Source organism: Macaca nemestrina, chromosome 6 (genome assembly GCF_043159975.1).
Source record: "Macaca nemestrina isolate mMacNem1 chromosome 6, mMacNem.hap1, whole genome shotgun sequence".
In the NCBI taxonomy this organism is placed as follows: Eukaryota; Metazoa; Chordata; class Mammalia; order Primates; family Cercopithecidae; genus Macaca; species Macaca nemestrina.
Window position 1 is genome coordinate 145,362,875 of NC_092130.1, and position 17,442 is coordinate 145,380,316.

The following is a 17,442-nucleotide window of genomic DNA, read 5'->3' on the forward strand; positions in this document are numbered from 1 at the left end:
TGGCCGGTTAAGTCCTACCCTTTCTAAGCCCCTTACTAATCATTGGCTTCTTGCTACTCATAGCTCCCTGTGTCCTCCGCTTAATCCAGGACTGCATGAAAGAAGTCTCCCAAGTCACTTTCAATCAGATGCTGCTCCACCCCTATACCCGAGTTCCGACCTCCGAAGAACCCCACGACAACCCATACCAACAGGAAGCAGCCAGATGAACACGTTGCCCCATTTTCTTATTAGAAAGAGGTCGGAATGTTAGGCAGGAATCTAGACCCAACATGGTGGTGTTACCCAGCATAGCAGGCCTTTTGTTAAAGACTCCCTTCACCCTTGTACATACCCGCAGACTTACATGCGTCAGAGTTCCGGCTGGGCAACCACATTCCCCCATGACCTGCAGCTCACCTGCATTCCACAAGTTCGTAAACAGCAGTTTTGGTTGACAGTTTCGAAAGACCCCTTCCTCATGACCCTTACTCAACTCCTGCCCTAGTAGTTTCAAGACCCCCCAGGCCCTGTTTGCACAACCAGCTTCCCTACCTCTCGGGCTATAAAAAGCCCCTACCCTCTTCCCTCAGCGTGACTTCCTCGGCCCACGCCTTTGGACCAAGGAACCTTGCCCGCAAGCCCTAATAAAAGGCTATTCTCACTGCCATTTGCGTTGTGTCTTCATTCCTGGTTTGGCTCTAGCCTCAGTTTACCTTTACATGAAGGAAATATATTCTATTAAGAAATAATTATGAATAGATGATGGAAACAAAGCTTTACTAGCAGTTCAATTATGCAGCCTTCTTCTTGGCTACTGAAATAAACCTGGAAATTTTACTGCATATGGAGCAAGAACTATAAGATGTACCTAGAAGCACTGTGCTGATGTGGAGTTTTGGGGAAATTTTCACTATATCTGCCTAATGTAGATAGCTTTCATAGGGAGTTTTCATGACTTCTTTATTTTTGAACATGACTTTATTTTTCATGACTTCTTTATTTTTTTATATTTGGGGCCTTCCATTTTCAGAATCACTTCAAAATGCATGCTGCTTATTTTGGATTTTTACTTTGGTTTTTTTTTTCTCTCTTTATTATGAAATATTCTCCAAGATAAGGAAGGTTCTCTTTTCAATGCTGATAATAAACTGGTAGGGTTCATTTCTATACTTAAAATCATAACATATTTGACAAACACCATGGTCACATTTAAGTTTTGCAAGATTTATTGCTGAATTACAAAAACCACACTCTTTTGTCCTCATTTCTTTTCCTCTGTATGTCTTAAAGGTGATCTCTCTCCATCACTTCCTTGTACATGTTCACTCCTTTGGAGAATTATTTTAATATCCTAAGACAAATGATTCAAAGATAAGTTACAAATACTAATAAGGGATGATCAATACTATGCTACACAAATACTAATAAATGATCACATAGTACATGGCAATCATTAAACAGCTTTTATTTTTTTTTTCCACTGAGTAAACTTCTCCATTTAGTTTTAATCCCACCCTGAGACTTACTACTTGTACCTTTGGAAAGCTATCTAAGATCTTGGAACCTCAGTTTCCATGCCTAATAATGCAGTTGTCATATTAGATTAATTAACATTTGTAAAAGCAGTTACACAGAACCTGGCATATAATGAATCTGCAAGTTAAAAGATTATTTCCTTATGAATGAATACAAAAATCAGTATTCACCTTCTATGAAAGAAAATGCCAATGATAAATTAATCATGTCTATAGATTTGTAGAATTTTAAAACAAAAGATTACTTTCCTGAAACTGTCTCATTCTTTGATTTAAAAAACATCAGGGAAAGAATGATCTGTTTTTCATTTGCTATACAGCTATCTTACATCTTAAATCACAGATATTTTTCAAAATATATTTAAACTATTATCACAATGTAGAAGGAGTACCAACACATGAAAAATACAGAATTGCATTTAGGTAGCTTTTAGGTTTTTTTTTTTTTTATTTCACAAATTTAGAGAAGTGTTTTAACAATATAAGTTCCTTTTCCTCAGAGCTGAGTTTCAAAGGCTTCGATTTGACTGTGATCATTTTAGTTGAGAAGACATGAGTTTGTTCACCATTTGTGTTGACCCTTGCTTCTATGCATTGCTTCTATCAGTCACTGCGAGGAATCATAATGAAACATTTTCTTTAGAGATCTTGTTCCTTATCTCCTAAAGCCACAGGTCAATGCTAAGTGAATCAAGTGGAAAAGAAAATCTGCTCCCCATTGACTTTTCTAGTCTTACCCAGTACACTGCTTTCATTAAATATTTATTTTTTTAGAAATGGAGTTTCGCTCTGTCACCCAGGCTGGAGTGCTGTGGCAAGACCATAGCTCACTGCAGCCTCAATCTCCAAGGCTCAAGAAATCCTCCCACCTCAGTTTTCTAAGTAGCTGGGACTACAGGCACATGTCATCATGTCCAGCTAATTTTAAAGTTTTTTGTAGAGAGGAGTCTTGCTCTGTTGACCAGGTTTGTCTCAAACACCTGGCCTCAAGAAATCATCCCATCTCAGCCTCCCAAGGTGCTGGAATTACAGATGGGAACCGCTGTGCCCAGCCCACTACAATTCTTAGTAACATGTCTTCTTTATATAGTACGTTTATAATAACCAATGTCATTTTAATATTATCAGAGGTTAATTTGAGGATTAAGGAATAAGCTAACTTGTGATTATCTGATACTCCATAGCATGGGGAAAATGATAAGCTCCAGATATATTTAAACCAGTTTTAGCTAAATTTATAGCTGAAATCAGGGACCATAATTTTCAGTAGCAGTGAATGGAGAAAAGCCTGTGAAAGTCAGAAAATGTTTGACACTGGTGCTTTGAAAACACAAAGCACTGAAGCAGCGATCATATTTTGTTATAAAGATAAAGGAGAAGCTTAGAGAGTATTTTAAAGTCAGGTGCCTTGAAAACAAAGAGGGATGAAAGTCTCCTTCAGTTCACACTTATAATTATAGGTATGTTATCCTAATGTAATTGGGTCCTGATTCATTTGTTCATAAGATATTTTCTGGTGATATTCTGATTTTAACATTAAAAGATTTCTTGCTATCTCCCATTGAATATAAACCTCAATGATAAGGTAATATGCTTGATTTACAGATTTGTTATAAAAGATGTATAATAATTGAGCCTGTGTTCATCACAAGAGACTAAAGTTATCAAGTTTTTAGAGAAAATTGTTTATTCATTTACATTTATAAATATATATTTATCACAGGAAATTGACTTTGTTCACCAACAACGCAGTTCCAATATCCTCACTGATCTTGTTATATTTACACAAATCATTTTTTTAATACTTTAGGAGAATTATTTGAAAATAACTTTTTTATACAAGGCCTATGAAAGTGGAAATTAAATAAGTGACTTTAGCTGAATGCCTATAATGTCCAACACAAAATCTGGAACTTCCACATAGGTATGGACCAGAGGCTTCCTGGGATGTGTTTGGACCCTTTATCATCATGGTCCTGCACCAGTGAAAGTCCTTCTTTTTTTCCAAAGATAAGACATGTGCATTCAAGAGATTTGATGCCAGCTCACTAGTCCATCCACATATAATTGCACATGATTCAGAATTATTTACTGTGCACGGTAACTACTACAGACCAGCAGTAGTAGAAGTAGGTTGGTGCAAAAGTAATTGTGGTTCTTTGCCATTGAAAGTAATGGCAAAAACTACAACTACTTTTGCACCAACCTAATAGTAGTAGTAGTAGTAGTAGTAGTAGTAGTAGTAGTAGTAGTAGTATCTCACATTTATCGAGTGCTTTCTATCTTCCAGGAACTGAGCTAAGTACTTTATATGTATTATCTCATTTAATCTGTACAACCCCCCCCACCATGAGGTGACTATGATAATTGGCCCTGTTTTACAGATGCAGACACCAAGGCACTTTGAGGTCACTTGCCTAAGGCCACACACTTCATAGGTATGAACCCAGTCAGTGAAGCTCCAGAGCCCACTCTCATAACCACAAAACCAGTCCACCTTAATACATTATTACAATTATGCATACTTAGTGTTTTCAAATATGTATCTTAAAATGTTGTAACTTCCAAACAAGAACCTTGTAAACATAAAGCTGTTAGGCAACAACCTTCACTTGCCACTGTTTATAATAGCAAACAACATTTTAACCTGAAAAACCACACTCAAGCTTTTGCTCTTCTTATCTTGAAAGATCTTCAAATGACATCACTGTGGTTGAAGTGTATTATAAAAATGTGATCTATTTACTTGTACATGGATATCTGAAGCAAAAAATGACAGGACAAGTGCAGTGGTTCTTCAAAGATTCTTTTCTCTCCATCCCTTCATTCCTTTTGTTGTTGTTGTTGTTGTTGTTACCAAAAATGAGAATAGAACACCTTACTGGAAAGGGACCCTTTTTCACTGTAAATATCAGAATTTAGAGTTTTCAGGACACAGGCACAGCTCTTCTTGATGGACCATCATACGAATGACTCTCACTGGTGGTAGTTTACTGGCCTCTAATTAGATTCCTTGGTGGAGTGACCAGGACGAGGTGTGGAGGATGTGAGGAGGAAGAGTTAAAGCAGATGACTCGGGTATATCTTAGAGAAACATTCTGGCAATGAACTAACTCACTAACTCACTCTCTGCTATGAGAATGCCAAGTGCTACTGGTATTGTGAAACTGGTTAACAGAAGACAGACACCCTGCCACTGGGCGGCTTTCAGCCAGAGGGCTACTGTGCACCAAGGAAGGTTTGCAAATGTGCAGGCAGAGGTAGTTTCGGAGGTCAGTATGTCAGAATGCTCCTGGTAGGGCCTGAACTGTTAGGTATTCTGCCACACTTGGGACAGTTATCCTCAAAGAGGAACTGTGCTGCTCCAAATGCCAATAGTACTTCAGTTAACATTGCTAGTTGCTGACACTCCTTCAGAAATGAGGGGAATGTGTAACTTAAAAGGAGTCCTCCAGAACTTTGGGAGGCCGAGGCAGGTGGATCACCTGAGGTCAGGAGTTCGAGACCAGCCTGGCCAACATAGTGAAGCCCCATCTGTATAAAAATACAAAAAATTAGCTGGTTGTGGTGGCAGGCACCTGTCATTCCAGCTACTCAGGAGGCTGAGGCAGGAGAATTGCGTGAACCTGGGAGGTGGAGGTTGCAGTGAGCCCAGATCATGCCACTGCACTCCAGCCTGGGCAACAAGAACAAAACTGTCTCAGAAAAAAAAAAAAAAAAAAAGCAGGGCAGGGAGTCCTATGGATGACAGCTTTCCTGGGAAGTCAGAGCACCTATTCGGAAAGGCTAACTCTTGAAGGCAGCCATCCGTTGGCTATTTTCTTTTCTGAAGCAAAATGTCAAATAGAATCTTCTCTGCAAGTTTATTGTATTTAATCACTCTGCTCAGAGTGAAGATATTTTCAAACCATCCTGACTTTGTGGGAGTCTTCCTCCCAGTATGAGAGGAAATAATTGTGGCATCATTTTTATGCTCCTACTTGTAATGAGCAATATAAAATAAGTCCTATTTTACATAATCCCAAAGAATTTTGCAAATTATTTTGCTGGTTCAACGTAAGAGAGCTGTTCCCTGATAAGTGGAGCAGGGCATGTAAGCTAAAATGCAGTCTAGAGAGATGGGCCTATGGAACCCACGTTGTGCAGGATGATATTATGGCACAGTATCCCCAAGGAATGCTTGGGGATGAAGAAATATCATATCACGCCCTGCTCAGCAGCCTGTTCATTCTCTCTTGCTTTTCAAATGGAATCCACATTTTCCTGTGTGATATCTGGGTTCTTCGCAATCTGGCCTGATCTTACCAATTTAATGGGATCATTTTATACCTTTCCCAGGCTCTTCATGGGGTGAGGCTCCTGCAGTCCTTCTTCCATGCCTTCCCCAGACCTTGCCTTCACCCAGGACCCTGCTGCCTCCCTACCCCAGCAGCAAAATCCATGTAGACTTCCCTTTCCCTCTCTCTACCTTCCCAAACCCTGGCCATCGTTCAAGACCCAGTTTATTCCTTCTTGGGTAGACTCCCTCCATGCTTCCAGCACAAAAATATCATGTATTGAATTCCTATAATTTTGCACTTGGTTGGTTTAACTTACATCATTTTCTTGCGATTCCCGCATGTAAAAATTATCTTGCAAAAAGGAGTTAATTTTTTTTAGAGCAGTGACCAAATTATGTACTCAATTTTCTCTCTCCAATGGAAGCTTATGACATGGGTCTCAGTAGTAGGTGATCAATATTGAATAGTACCCCTAACAGCCATCATTTCTGTAGCCCTTCCCCTGTGTCAGATACCATGCCAAGTGCTTTACATGCACGACCTCACTTAATCCTCACCATCACCCTTTCAATATGAATGTCTCATCCCCATTTAACAGATGAGAAAGCCAGGATTAAGAGAAAGTTAAGGTCAGGGAGCTACTGAGGGGTAGACCTGAGATTCAGTCCCATGACCTGAGTCCAGAGCCTGTGTTCTTAAATGCTATAATCATATTTCATTACTGCATAGGCTTTGTGTCTAAACAGCTGCTAGCTTGTTAGAAATCAACTTCAGTTATACTAATGCAGGCAATAAAATTAATTTTAATATTAATAATTTAATATTTTAAAGAATCAGCAATTTAGAACAAAAACATTTAGGCACACAGAAAGATATTTAAGTCTGAAGAGTTTCATTTGTGGGTATAGGAAGAAAACAGCAAAATGTAACTTGTTATCATTGAGAAGTCAAGATACACAATCTATACTTTACAAAAGTGAAAGTGCTTTTATTTTCAACTCAGCAAACCCTTTGTAGTTCAATATAGAACTCACAGGAGCCAAACAGGGAGACTTCATGTTAAACTGGTATCTGAGAGGAATGTAGTCCCACGGTATGAAAGGGAGTTGGTGTCAGTCTCTGCCCTCCTTAGCCCCTGCTGTTAAAGGCCCGGGACTCGCCTTAGTGGATGCACATTTAGCACGTGTGGTCCAGACCTGCTTGTTGGTTATGTGATTTCTGAGTTGCAGTTCTTCCTTTCTTCTGCTGGGTTTGTCCAGTTTCTCTGGGGTTTGTCCTTAGTTTCTCCATCTTGCACACTGTTTTCCTGATGGAAGTGGTGCCCAACCTTTTGCACACACTATCATTTCCACGACAGAGATGATGTGTACCATGAGTGATTAGAGTACAATGAATATGTCAGCACTTGGCTGGAGATCATGGTCTTGGTTAGCTCTTTTTGGCAGGAGGAATCTTATTCTCCAAACTCTTCAATCACAGGCTAGGGTCACTACACAGCTACAGTGACAATCCTAACACTGTCACCCACCCAGCTTTAACTACCACCTATCAACTGTGTCTAAGCTTGCTGCCCTGTGGATATTTCAGGCTGACTTTTCTGGCCTGGTATGATTACCAGCTTAGCTTCTCCAGATTCTGGCCTGGCCTAGCCTAGCAGAGTCCAGTTTCTTTCTCTTCCATGCCAGCTCACATTTAGAAACATCGTAGCATGTCCTGAACTGGAGCCCAACCACATTAGAGCACTTTGGGGTAATACTCACAGGAAACTTATAGTCTGAATAATTTGAAATCAGGTCTTGAATAAAAGGATGCTTCAAGAGAACAGCAACTTCAATTGGCTCCAGGTTCTTGGCACCTAGGTCTTGAAATGTTTTTATGAAGCCCTTTAAAGAAGAAGAAAATGAAGTCAATCAACCTTACAATCCAGCAGCTGTTAAAAAATACTTGTTTTTACTAAAGAGATTCTGTATAATTTCTATACAATGATATATTTTGAGAGCAGTTCCATATAAATATGCTCAGAATTGAGGCCAACTTTTTACAAAATAATCTAACCAACCTCTGCATAAATGTTCTCTATCTTTAGGTGGCTGGCAAATCTGTTAGAGTCCTGTGCTTCACTTCCCCCTTTGAACACTTTGAGTAATGTTTCCATGGATATCTTTTCATTGTTTGCATTTTCAGGGATTTCTTCATCCTTCTGTTCCCTTTCCTCCCTGTTGTCTTTTAACTTCCTTTCTTCTTTTGCAGCATTTTCCTCAGGTTCAGGAAATTCCTCAGCTGGACTTGCATCAGTTGAGGAGGTCTGCAAAGTTAAATGAAGAGAACATGAAGTCAACCTGAAGTTTTTTCCACCAATAGAGACTTTTAGAATTTACCAATTTCATAATCACACACTTTTCATGAATGACAGAGCCTACCACAAACTAGCTAGCCAGTCTAGAAGACAATACGCTAGCTGTCTTGAAAATCACAATGTCAAAATTCAAGACCAGTTTTACTTGTAGTGTATAGAAGCTTGTATAGTGTGGGGTGTGTCCTACACATCTTCATACATTCTTGGGCTGACTACACTGCCAGGTACTTCTACACCTGTAATAGATACAGATATACACATGTATATAGATGTTAAATGAGATTTGCTTTTGAAATTGATTGCAATTGAGAGGCTAAGGCAAGTCAATTGCTCTAGCTTGACAGATTCTAAGAGCTTCAGAAACATTTCTTTGGACACTGGAGGATATCCCAACTAAACACTCGGAAGACAAAAATAGAAAACAAATCCAGTATACAAAATCAGGTTGAGATTTTTACTGCTGCTCTTTGAAATCTGGCCAAAAGCTATGAACTCAGGCACTCATGAGTATGGTGAGGAGTAAATTGTTTCGATTTCTTATGTATCAAAAGCCTGAATGTATATATTCTTCTTATGTATCCTACCATTGACCCAGTAGTTACAGGACTAGGAATTGATCCTGAAGAAATATTCATTTGCACAAATACTTTTGTATATGGCTGTTCATTCAGTGTTACAGCAAACATAGAAAACCTAAGATTCCTAAAAATGGGGGAATGGTAATATGAACTCTATTTCTGCAACAGAATATTACACTGCCATGAAAAATGATGGTTTAGCAGAATTCTTAATAACACCAGAAAACACTCAGGATAGGATAAGTGCAAAAAGAAAGCAGAAAACAAAGTAATACATGCAGTAGGATACTTTGCTTATATATCTATACTATTGATGAAAATGGAAAGCAAACACATTAAAGAGTTAACAGTGGTGACTTCTGGATAGCAGAATAGACAATTTCCTTTGCTTTGTGCTTCTTACATTCTCTATAGTAAATTTCTGTGTATATGTGTGTGTATACATGTGTGTATGTATGTATGCTTCAATATTTGATAATTTGCCAAGAGAAAAAGCAGCATTTTGGCATTTTGGCTAGCCAGATATCACAGAATATCTGAGATCTGATCTCCTTTATTCCAAAGAAGAAAAAAATGCGAATTTAGGAGGGTGCCAATGCTGTAAATATTTAATTCAGTAGAATTATTAAGTCTATATATAGATTGTGTAAGCTCTTTCTAAATAGTCATGTAAATGTCATGTATGGAAGAATTATGATGCAGCATAAAATTAAGCCTCTGGTAGTCACATGTCCCTATAAAAAATTTGGAGGGACAGTGGGCAGTGTAATGAAGGCAGATTTGCTATAGCTCTGTGTGGTCACTTTGCCTTAGTTGGGTCTCTATATCCATTGTTAAGTTCGGAATTTAAGCTTGAAAAAAGCTTAAATTTAAGCTTGAAAAAAGCTTGAAAAAAAAAAGAGAAAAAAAGACAGAGAGGGAAAATTTCGGAATCAAAATTTTGGAATAAAAATCATACATATTTATATAATTTTCCTCCAGGCTTTTGTCCATGTTAAACAATTGGAAATGCTACATGGCAGAAAAGTGAAATCAGCTTTAGCATTTCTACCCAGGAATCTTGGGGATTATTGCATTGGCTACCCATCAATAATTTTCCAGGGCAACGAAACAGTATAGTGAAATGAACATAGTTGTGATGTAAAACATCTTTCTGAGTGAGTCCAGGATGAATAAATTTCTATTCAGAGTGTAGCATAGGTTCTGTGTACCCAAGATAGAACATACCCAACATAGCTGTGGGCAAGCAAACGACTAGCTGCTTAGACGAGCAGATGATATCAAACTTAAGCAAAGAAGGAACCTGGCCTCTCTGTAACTCTTTCCATAATTAGGGAGAAGCTTACTTTCCAAAGGCCTGATGTAAGCATAATGGAATAAATGATTCCAAAGTCCTGATGTAAGCCTAATGGAATAAATGATTTTTTAAAAAAATTAAGAGGTAGCAATGTAAACCTCTGAAATGTCAGAGTGAGTAATCCTTAACTTATTAGTGTCAGAGGATGCTTTTCACATGTTTGCTATTTTTGCTCTCTAGGGGGTTGGTACAGAACAGGCTTAGTGGCTCAGTGGGAGGGGAAGGAAGGGAGAGAGACTGAGATCAAACTGAAGACGTTGGCATGGTCCTGCAGGGAGGGAAATGTGTGCAAGAGGCGGTGGTTATCTCCAATAGAGTCTCTGAAAGCTGGTGATGTTGAATGTGGGTGCAGGAACAAAACCAGAGAGGCCAATTTGGAGAAAAGCCAGTACTTTTGAATGAGCAATTATCAGTGGTATCAAAGATCTACAGAAGTCACATTATTATCTAAGCAGGGGAACAGATTGTGGTGCTGTCAAGCACTATGTCACACTTGGCTAACCCTCAGGACTCCCAACAAATATGTCCCCAGAGTGCTACCTGTGTGTCTTCCTGACCATGCATTTCCATCATTCAATCAGCTCAGTCCCACATCTCGGATGGCAGCACAGAAGTCTGTTCTTGGACTAATGTGGGCAAAGCCTCAAAGAGCAGAAGGGCATAGAAATGTATGTGTTTTCTACCCCAGGGCCTCAAACATTCCTTGCTAAGATGTTTTTACAAGACTTTTGCAATGTGAGAGATTCAAGCTCACAATTTACTAACCCCATGCCACACAGGTGGCAGAAGGAACCATTTTCCCAAATGTCATTTATTTAAAGATCCACCTAGACTAGTGCATGACTGATGAATGCCTTGCTCTTAAATTTCTTTTAAATTACCCAAGAAGCTGTGGCTTTAAACAGAAGGCCTGAGCTGCATTGAATAAAATCAGCATGAATAGCAGAAATAGAGTAAAGAAAACTGAAACGCTGGGGAGATTTCCAGTTGTTTGTGTGGAAAGCAAAAGCAGAGATCTGATTGAATGGCTTGGGAGTGAATATGAATCTGCTGGAGGTGTTATTTCTGAGCATTATGGCTTCCTGGGTCAGGGTTGCCCAGGAAACTGGAACACAGTGGAAATGGCACAGAAATGCAGTGCCACAGCTGGAGACAGCAGGATGAGGAGTGAGTGAGAATGAGGAAGGTGGGTGGCTCCTGTGTTCCAAATGCCCCTAGGGTTCACTCCAAGTCAGGAACAGGCCTGTGTGTGAGAGAGAGCCCTGTGCTCCATCCTGGCTCCACCTCCCACCCACTAGCTTAATCTCTGCAGTGCAGTGTTCTTGGTTCAGTTCCTCCACGGCGTCTTTGGATTTAAAAGGAGCTCTTGAGAACAGCACTCAAGGGGAGCTGCTTCCTGGGTGGGAACACTAGCATACGGTGAATGCAACACTCAGGGATGGAAGGCATTAAGCGCCTTCCTGTGCTAGCTAGCCTGGCTGCCAGCCTCAGAGACAGCTGTCTGTTGCTATGGCAACAGCTCTAGCACAGGCTTCCTTTTTCCTGGCCTTTCATGCTCATCGCGGCCTCCTGGAGTCTGCTGTTGCCTCTGCCTGCCTGGAATGTCTGCTTTCCTCCTCTCTACCATGGAGACTAGACTAAACTCCATTCATTTCACTGTCCCTCTCTTCCTTCTTCCCTTCTTTCCTGGCCATGTTCACAAATACTAATCAAGCACTGGCTATGTGGCAGCTACTTCAGAGGACATGAAGATGGGTAACAAGGTGTCCCAAACTCAAGGCAGGAACCATTTAGCGGTAGAAATAAATAGATAAGTGGTCCCCTGCCTGAAAGCCTAGGTCTCTTTATTTCCCTCCTTTGCCCGCTATAGTCTCTCCTCAACACAGAGAGATACTGACTTAGTGAAGCCAGGTGACTGCACTCTTCCAATGACTTCTCATCCTGCACAGAGTTAAAACTAACGTCCCTGCAGTGGCCCTCAGGGTCCTCTCCCTCTCACTTCCCTTCCTTATTACTCTCCTCCAGCCTGGTCCTCTCCAGTTCTGCTGGCTAGCCCTAGTTCTTGGAACACACCAGTCATGACCGCACTGAGGGGCTTTTGCACTCACTGTTGTCCTCACTTCAAGTGCTCGTGCCCCAGAGACCTGCAAGGCTCTCTCCCTCACCTTCTCCATGCCTCTGTTTATATGTCTCTTCACAGAGAGGCCTTCTCTGGCCACCCTAATGAACATTGCCACCCCTATTCCAATGCCTGTATTTTCCCCCACATTCTTTTTTTTTTTTCCATAGAATTTATCACCGTTCGATGTAGTCTCTATTTTGCTTATTTGTTTATTGCCTGTCTTCCTCCTGCCTGGAATAATTTTTGTTCACTGCCATACCCCCGAATCAAGAGTGGTCCCCAGCACAGGCAGGTGCTCAATAAATGTTTGTGGAAGCAGTGAATGTGTGTGTGTGAGGGTGCTCCGCCCTGCCAGGGAAGTTCTGGTTATAACCTGGGTCTCGCTGCGAGAGTGCTCAGTGTTGTCAGGGTGAAACATGTGGTACTGCCGTAGGCCTTGGATAATGGGGAGGCCTCAGATCCTTTGAGATGAGATGAAGGGTGGAGAGCGTAACAAGAGTAAAGAAGAGAGGCAGGAAAGGAGAGGACATCCACACCTCTTCTGGCTGGCAAGGCCTCATGTTAATCTGTCTTTTATTCCATGCTCCCTCCCTGTTTGGGGCATCATTCATTCTTTTCTGTATGAATGAGGCCAATTAGAGTCCCCTCAGGAGAGCAAGTTCGGCTTCTTTTGTGTTCCTCACGGGGCCATGTAAAAAGCATAGTTTACAAAGTGAATGAACTAATTAATTGATCAATGAATTAATGCAATGTTTACTGAGCTCTGTACCAGGCCTTGCCTCAAGTTTAGGGATGCAGAACAAAACAGATGCCTCCTGTCCACCAAACTCCCTGTCCACAGGATGCTTAGAGTCTAGAGAGAAGCAGATCTCAAGGAAGTCATTGCCAGGTGAGGAGTATCTCATAGGGGAAGCAGGGGGCACCATGGGAACATATAGGTGCGGGTCTGACATCATTTGAGGTGAGGGAAGACAGACATTAATGAGATCTCACAGCATGCTGTGATCTGGGCTTAGATCACGGATTCAGAGTTAGGTTAGGGAACTCCCATCTACAGGGAGATACAGAAACATCTCTGGGAAAGTGGCAAATTCAGTGCCCGTGAATGCACATCATACCTAACTCCTCACTTATTTGGGAAACTTATTTATTTATTTTTTTTGAGATGGAGCCTTGCTCTGTCACCCAGGCTGGAGAGCAGTGGCACAATCTTCGCTCACTGCAACCTCTGCCTCCCAGGTTCAAATAATTCTCCAGTCTCAGTCTCTCGAGTAGCTGGGACTACAGGCACACACCACCACACCCAAGTAATGTTGTATTTTTAGTAGAGACGGGGTTTCACCATATTGGTCAGGTTGGTCTCGAACTCCTGACCTCAGGTGATCCACCTGCCTTGGCCTCCCAAAGTGCTGAGATTACAGGTGGGAGCCACTACACCCAGCCCCTTATTTGGGAGACTTTTAAACTGAGGTTCTACTGTCAAAGAAGGCAGCATTCTTGAATGGAAATACATACTCCTGGCTGAACTTTCTGCCACTGTGTGTTGAGACACTATTTACAGCACACTGGTTTGAAGAGTTGTTAGCTCACTAGATATGTATCTGGCCTCACTCTGGCTCTGGTGGAATGGGAAGGAAATCTTTCTGTCCACATGCTCAGGGCCAAACTTTAAGGTGGCATTTAAGAGTTTCTCTCTTCCCTCCCATGAATGCAGTTACAGGAACCTCCCATTCCTTTCAGACTACTTCTACTTCATATTTTCACAAGTATGTGTGAAAAAGACAGAAGTTTGTGTCTAGAACATCTGAGGAGTCTGGACTGGGTGGCAATCTTTTCCCCTCTGTTTCTACAAAGGAAAAATAGAAACAAGCATCCCATCAGATGGAGCCACTGCTCTGGCTCCCAAAGAACAGAACCAAAAGCCACGTCAAGAACAAATGGGCACCTAGCAAGCACATTACCTAGCACCCTGCTGGAGACTATCCCATCCCAAAAGCCAGGGAATGCCAATGCCTTAGAGATCTCAAGGGGAAGGTGAGGTGGCATCTTAATCGGATATTATTAAGCTTCTTTGTCCTTGGACACAGGTGATATGAAATGCAGGTTTCCAGTGGCCGGGCTTTGGCCTGAAACACTACCAAGCCACATATATGTGGCGTGCATATAGACCTGAACTTGTTTCATCTATCGTTTCTACACAGAATCCCAAATGGATAGGGTTGATACCCATTTCTGTTTGATTTATCAGGATCAGCACTCACGCCAAATAAAGGCCATCCTTTACAGAGTAAAGCTTGACTCCACCAAGACACTTTGAACAAATTTTGATTTTACTACAGACATGGTCGATGGCAATCGGGTCCCCAGGTCTTAATCCAATTGAGTAAGGCTTTGTTGAAGACCTAGTATGTGTAAAGCATCATATTACACACCTAGGAAAATATGGAGATGAAAAGAACAGAGTCCTTGTTGCCAGTTTAGGGTCTTCAGGCATCCCCTCCAGACTCTATAGTTAGTCTATTTCTGGAATGCAATTACCTTTTCTGCATTTGGAGTGGAAGCTTCGACTTGTTGGAAGACATGAGTCCCAACAGCCACACTGAGGGCCCTGTAGACTCCTTCCACGGTGTCTGGGTGGCAAGCAAAGTAAAGCAGCATCTGTGTGTAGTCAAGTTGGGGTGGATCCTTCTCATAGTCAGCAAATAGCCTAAAGAAAAACTGCACACAAAAAGAATTCCAAAGATAAAATGGGTACACTCTCGTAGTCAATAGTTAGTCATGGCAATGAAGAATCCCCCCAGGAGCTTTGGAATAAGGTTACCTTCTGGGGGTTGAATTACTAAAGCTAACATAAAATGAAAGGTATGAACTGAATAATGTTAAGAAGAAAAGCAGTAAAAGTAAGGCCCTGAAATATTGTAAAAGAAATGTTGTGCTAATTAATGCTACTAACATATTTAGGAAATGATGTACTGATTAAGGGTAGTTGGGGGCTGCACATTAAATAGGAAAAGAGAGCCACAAGCCCAAGGACCCATTTATCTGTCCTCAGCATTCTCCGGACAAACTAGGCCCTGGCCCTAAATATGAGGCTTCTGGTCCATCGGTCTCTGTGGGAGGTGAAAGGAGGGAAAGAAAATGATGCCTAAAGCCACTGGGATTCTAGCTATTAAAAAGTCTTCAAACTGGTTCACCTCTTCTGGATTTCATACTCAAGCTACTGACCCTAGTTGGCTTCACATCCAGGCAGAGAGTGTACTAAACACCAAATATCAAATCAGCAGTTTTCTCACTCTGAAAACCCGAGCTGACATTGACACAGTGTCTTGTGCATTTGGCAGCATGAGGAGTTAGCGCTTGGGAGTCAAATATCCTCTGGGGCCCTCCAAAGCAGAGGCCCAAACCCGGGAACACATAGGCCACACCTAGGCACATAAGCAGCGCTGTCTGGGGAGACTGCTACCTTCCAGCTCTTCACAAATGTATATTTATGACCTGGAGAACGTTTTCAAAATGTGAATTCTGATTAAGTATGTGGTGCTGGGCCATCTAAGGTTCTGCATGTCTAGCAAGGTTCCAGGTACTTCTAATGTTGCTGGTTCTGGCCCATACTTTGAGAAGCAAGTTCCAAGAGTCAGAGGGTATTTCCACCAGGTTATTTGTTACCAAAAACCCTTACAACTATGAATAGTTTTACCTAGGCATAAATGAAGTTAACAGGTGGAAAAATAATTTCTGATATTTGGAAAATCCAACAAAAATTTAAATAATGTCTCAAAGAAATGAGAGAGTCCAGGCGTGGTGGCTCACGTCTGTAATCCCAGCACTTTGGGAGACCAAGGCAGGCAGATCACTTGAAGCCAGGAGTTGGAGACCACTCTGGCCAACATAGCAAAACCCCATCTCTACAAAAAGTACAAAAATTAGCCGGGTGTGGTGGTGGGCGCCTGTAATCCCAGCTACTCGGGAGGCTGAGGCAGGAGAATTGCTTCAACCTGGGAGGCGGAGGTTGCAGTGAGCTGAGATCTTGCCACTGCACTCCAGCCTGAAAAAAAAAAAGAAGATAAAAGAATAAATAAAATAAGTAAACTATGTGGTGATTATGAACACACAGAAAAAAGAGCAGGTCAAGGAAAGGGGAATTGAGAGTGAAGAGTGGGGAGGGGCTAGATAGCAAGATTGAGGTGAAGTTTGACCAATGACGTGGAGGAGGGCAGGGAGTTAGCTGGGGAAGACATCCAGGGGAAGAGCATGACAGAAAAAGGGGCTGCTGAGGCCGAACTCCCAAGGTCGGGGCAGGCCTTGCATGTTTGATCAACAATGAGCAGGTTCAGTGTGGCTGAGCCAGAATGGGCAAAGGGATCATGGCAGGAGGTGAAATGAAAGAGGCAACAAGATCAGAACACACAAGGCCTGGTGGGACACAGAAGGATTTGGGCCTTTCCTCTGAGTAAAACACAGAGTTACGGAAGTTTTGAGCCGGGGCTGCTGTGATTTGATCTGCAAACTGGGTGAAGACAAAGCATAATCAGGCAGACCTATCATGAGGCCGTTGCAGCCATCTAGGTGAAGTTGATTGTGGCTTGTTCCAGGTGATAGCAATAGGGCTGGGAAGAAGTGGTCTCATTCGGGATTTACACGTTTTGAAGGTAGAACTATCAGGATTTCCTAAGGTATTGGATGTGGAGTTTGAGAGAAGAGAGGAACTGGGATGACTCCTGGGTTTTTGACCTGAGCAACTGGAAGGATAGGTTGCCATTGACTGAAATGGCACTCACTGTTCTAAGAGTGCCACACACATGAACTCCCTCTGCACAACAGCCCCACCGGAGAGGGATAAAAAAGCAAGGCGCAGAGAGGTTGGGTCATGCCGTGGATACCTCACAGCTTGTAAACAGTGAAATCTGTGCTTCTATCCCAGTGTAAGAACACTGAGATTTATGTAACTTCTGAGCATTGAGTATCACAGACACCCACGGGGAGTATAGAAAACACCACTCCTTTCACCTTTTCTGTCATACGGACACCACACACATCCCTGTCAGCTATCTTTTGTTCCATAACAACACTTTTTGCTCAGTCTCCACAGTCCTGCCTCTGCTGCTGACTTTGTTCCTTTCCTCCCTGTAATCTTCCAGCAGCAGGTGGGAGCCACCTGCTCCAAAAGTACTAAAAGGTCCTTTTCTGTTTCACTGCCAGGTGAGCAGCTCAAAGATTCTGCCTTTGATTGAC

At 41.8% G+C, this 17,442-nt stretch overlaps 1 protein-coding gene across 6 annotated transcripts in view; it reads right to left on the reverse strand.

The window, feature by feature from the left end:
* Positions 1-1,185: 1,185 nt before the first annotated feature.
* The window catches only part of LOC105473062 (sperm flagellar 2), a 366,010-nt gene continuing 349,753 nt past the window's right edge, over positions 1,186-17,442 (reverse strand). For 5 of the 6 annotated variants that reach the window (XM_011726676.3, XM_011726674.3, XM_011726677.3 and 2 more), the window contains 3 exons: positions 14,749-14,928; positions 7,857-8,102; positions 6,762-7,680 (listed from right to left, as the gene is read on the reverse strand). In XM_011726676.3, coding sequence (XP_011724978.2) covers positions 7,417-7,680; positions 7,857-8,102; positions 14,749-14,928 — 690 coding nt within the window. In that variant the 3' untranslated portion in view covers positions 6,762-7,416. Of the gene's footprint in view, positions 1,334-6,761; positions 7,681-7,856; positions 8,103-14,748; positions 14,929-17,442 lie in introns of those variants that run through there. The other variant, XM_011726675.3, reaches the window with a different exon arrangement.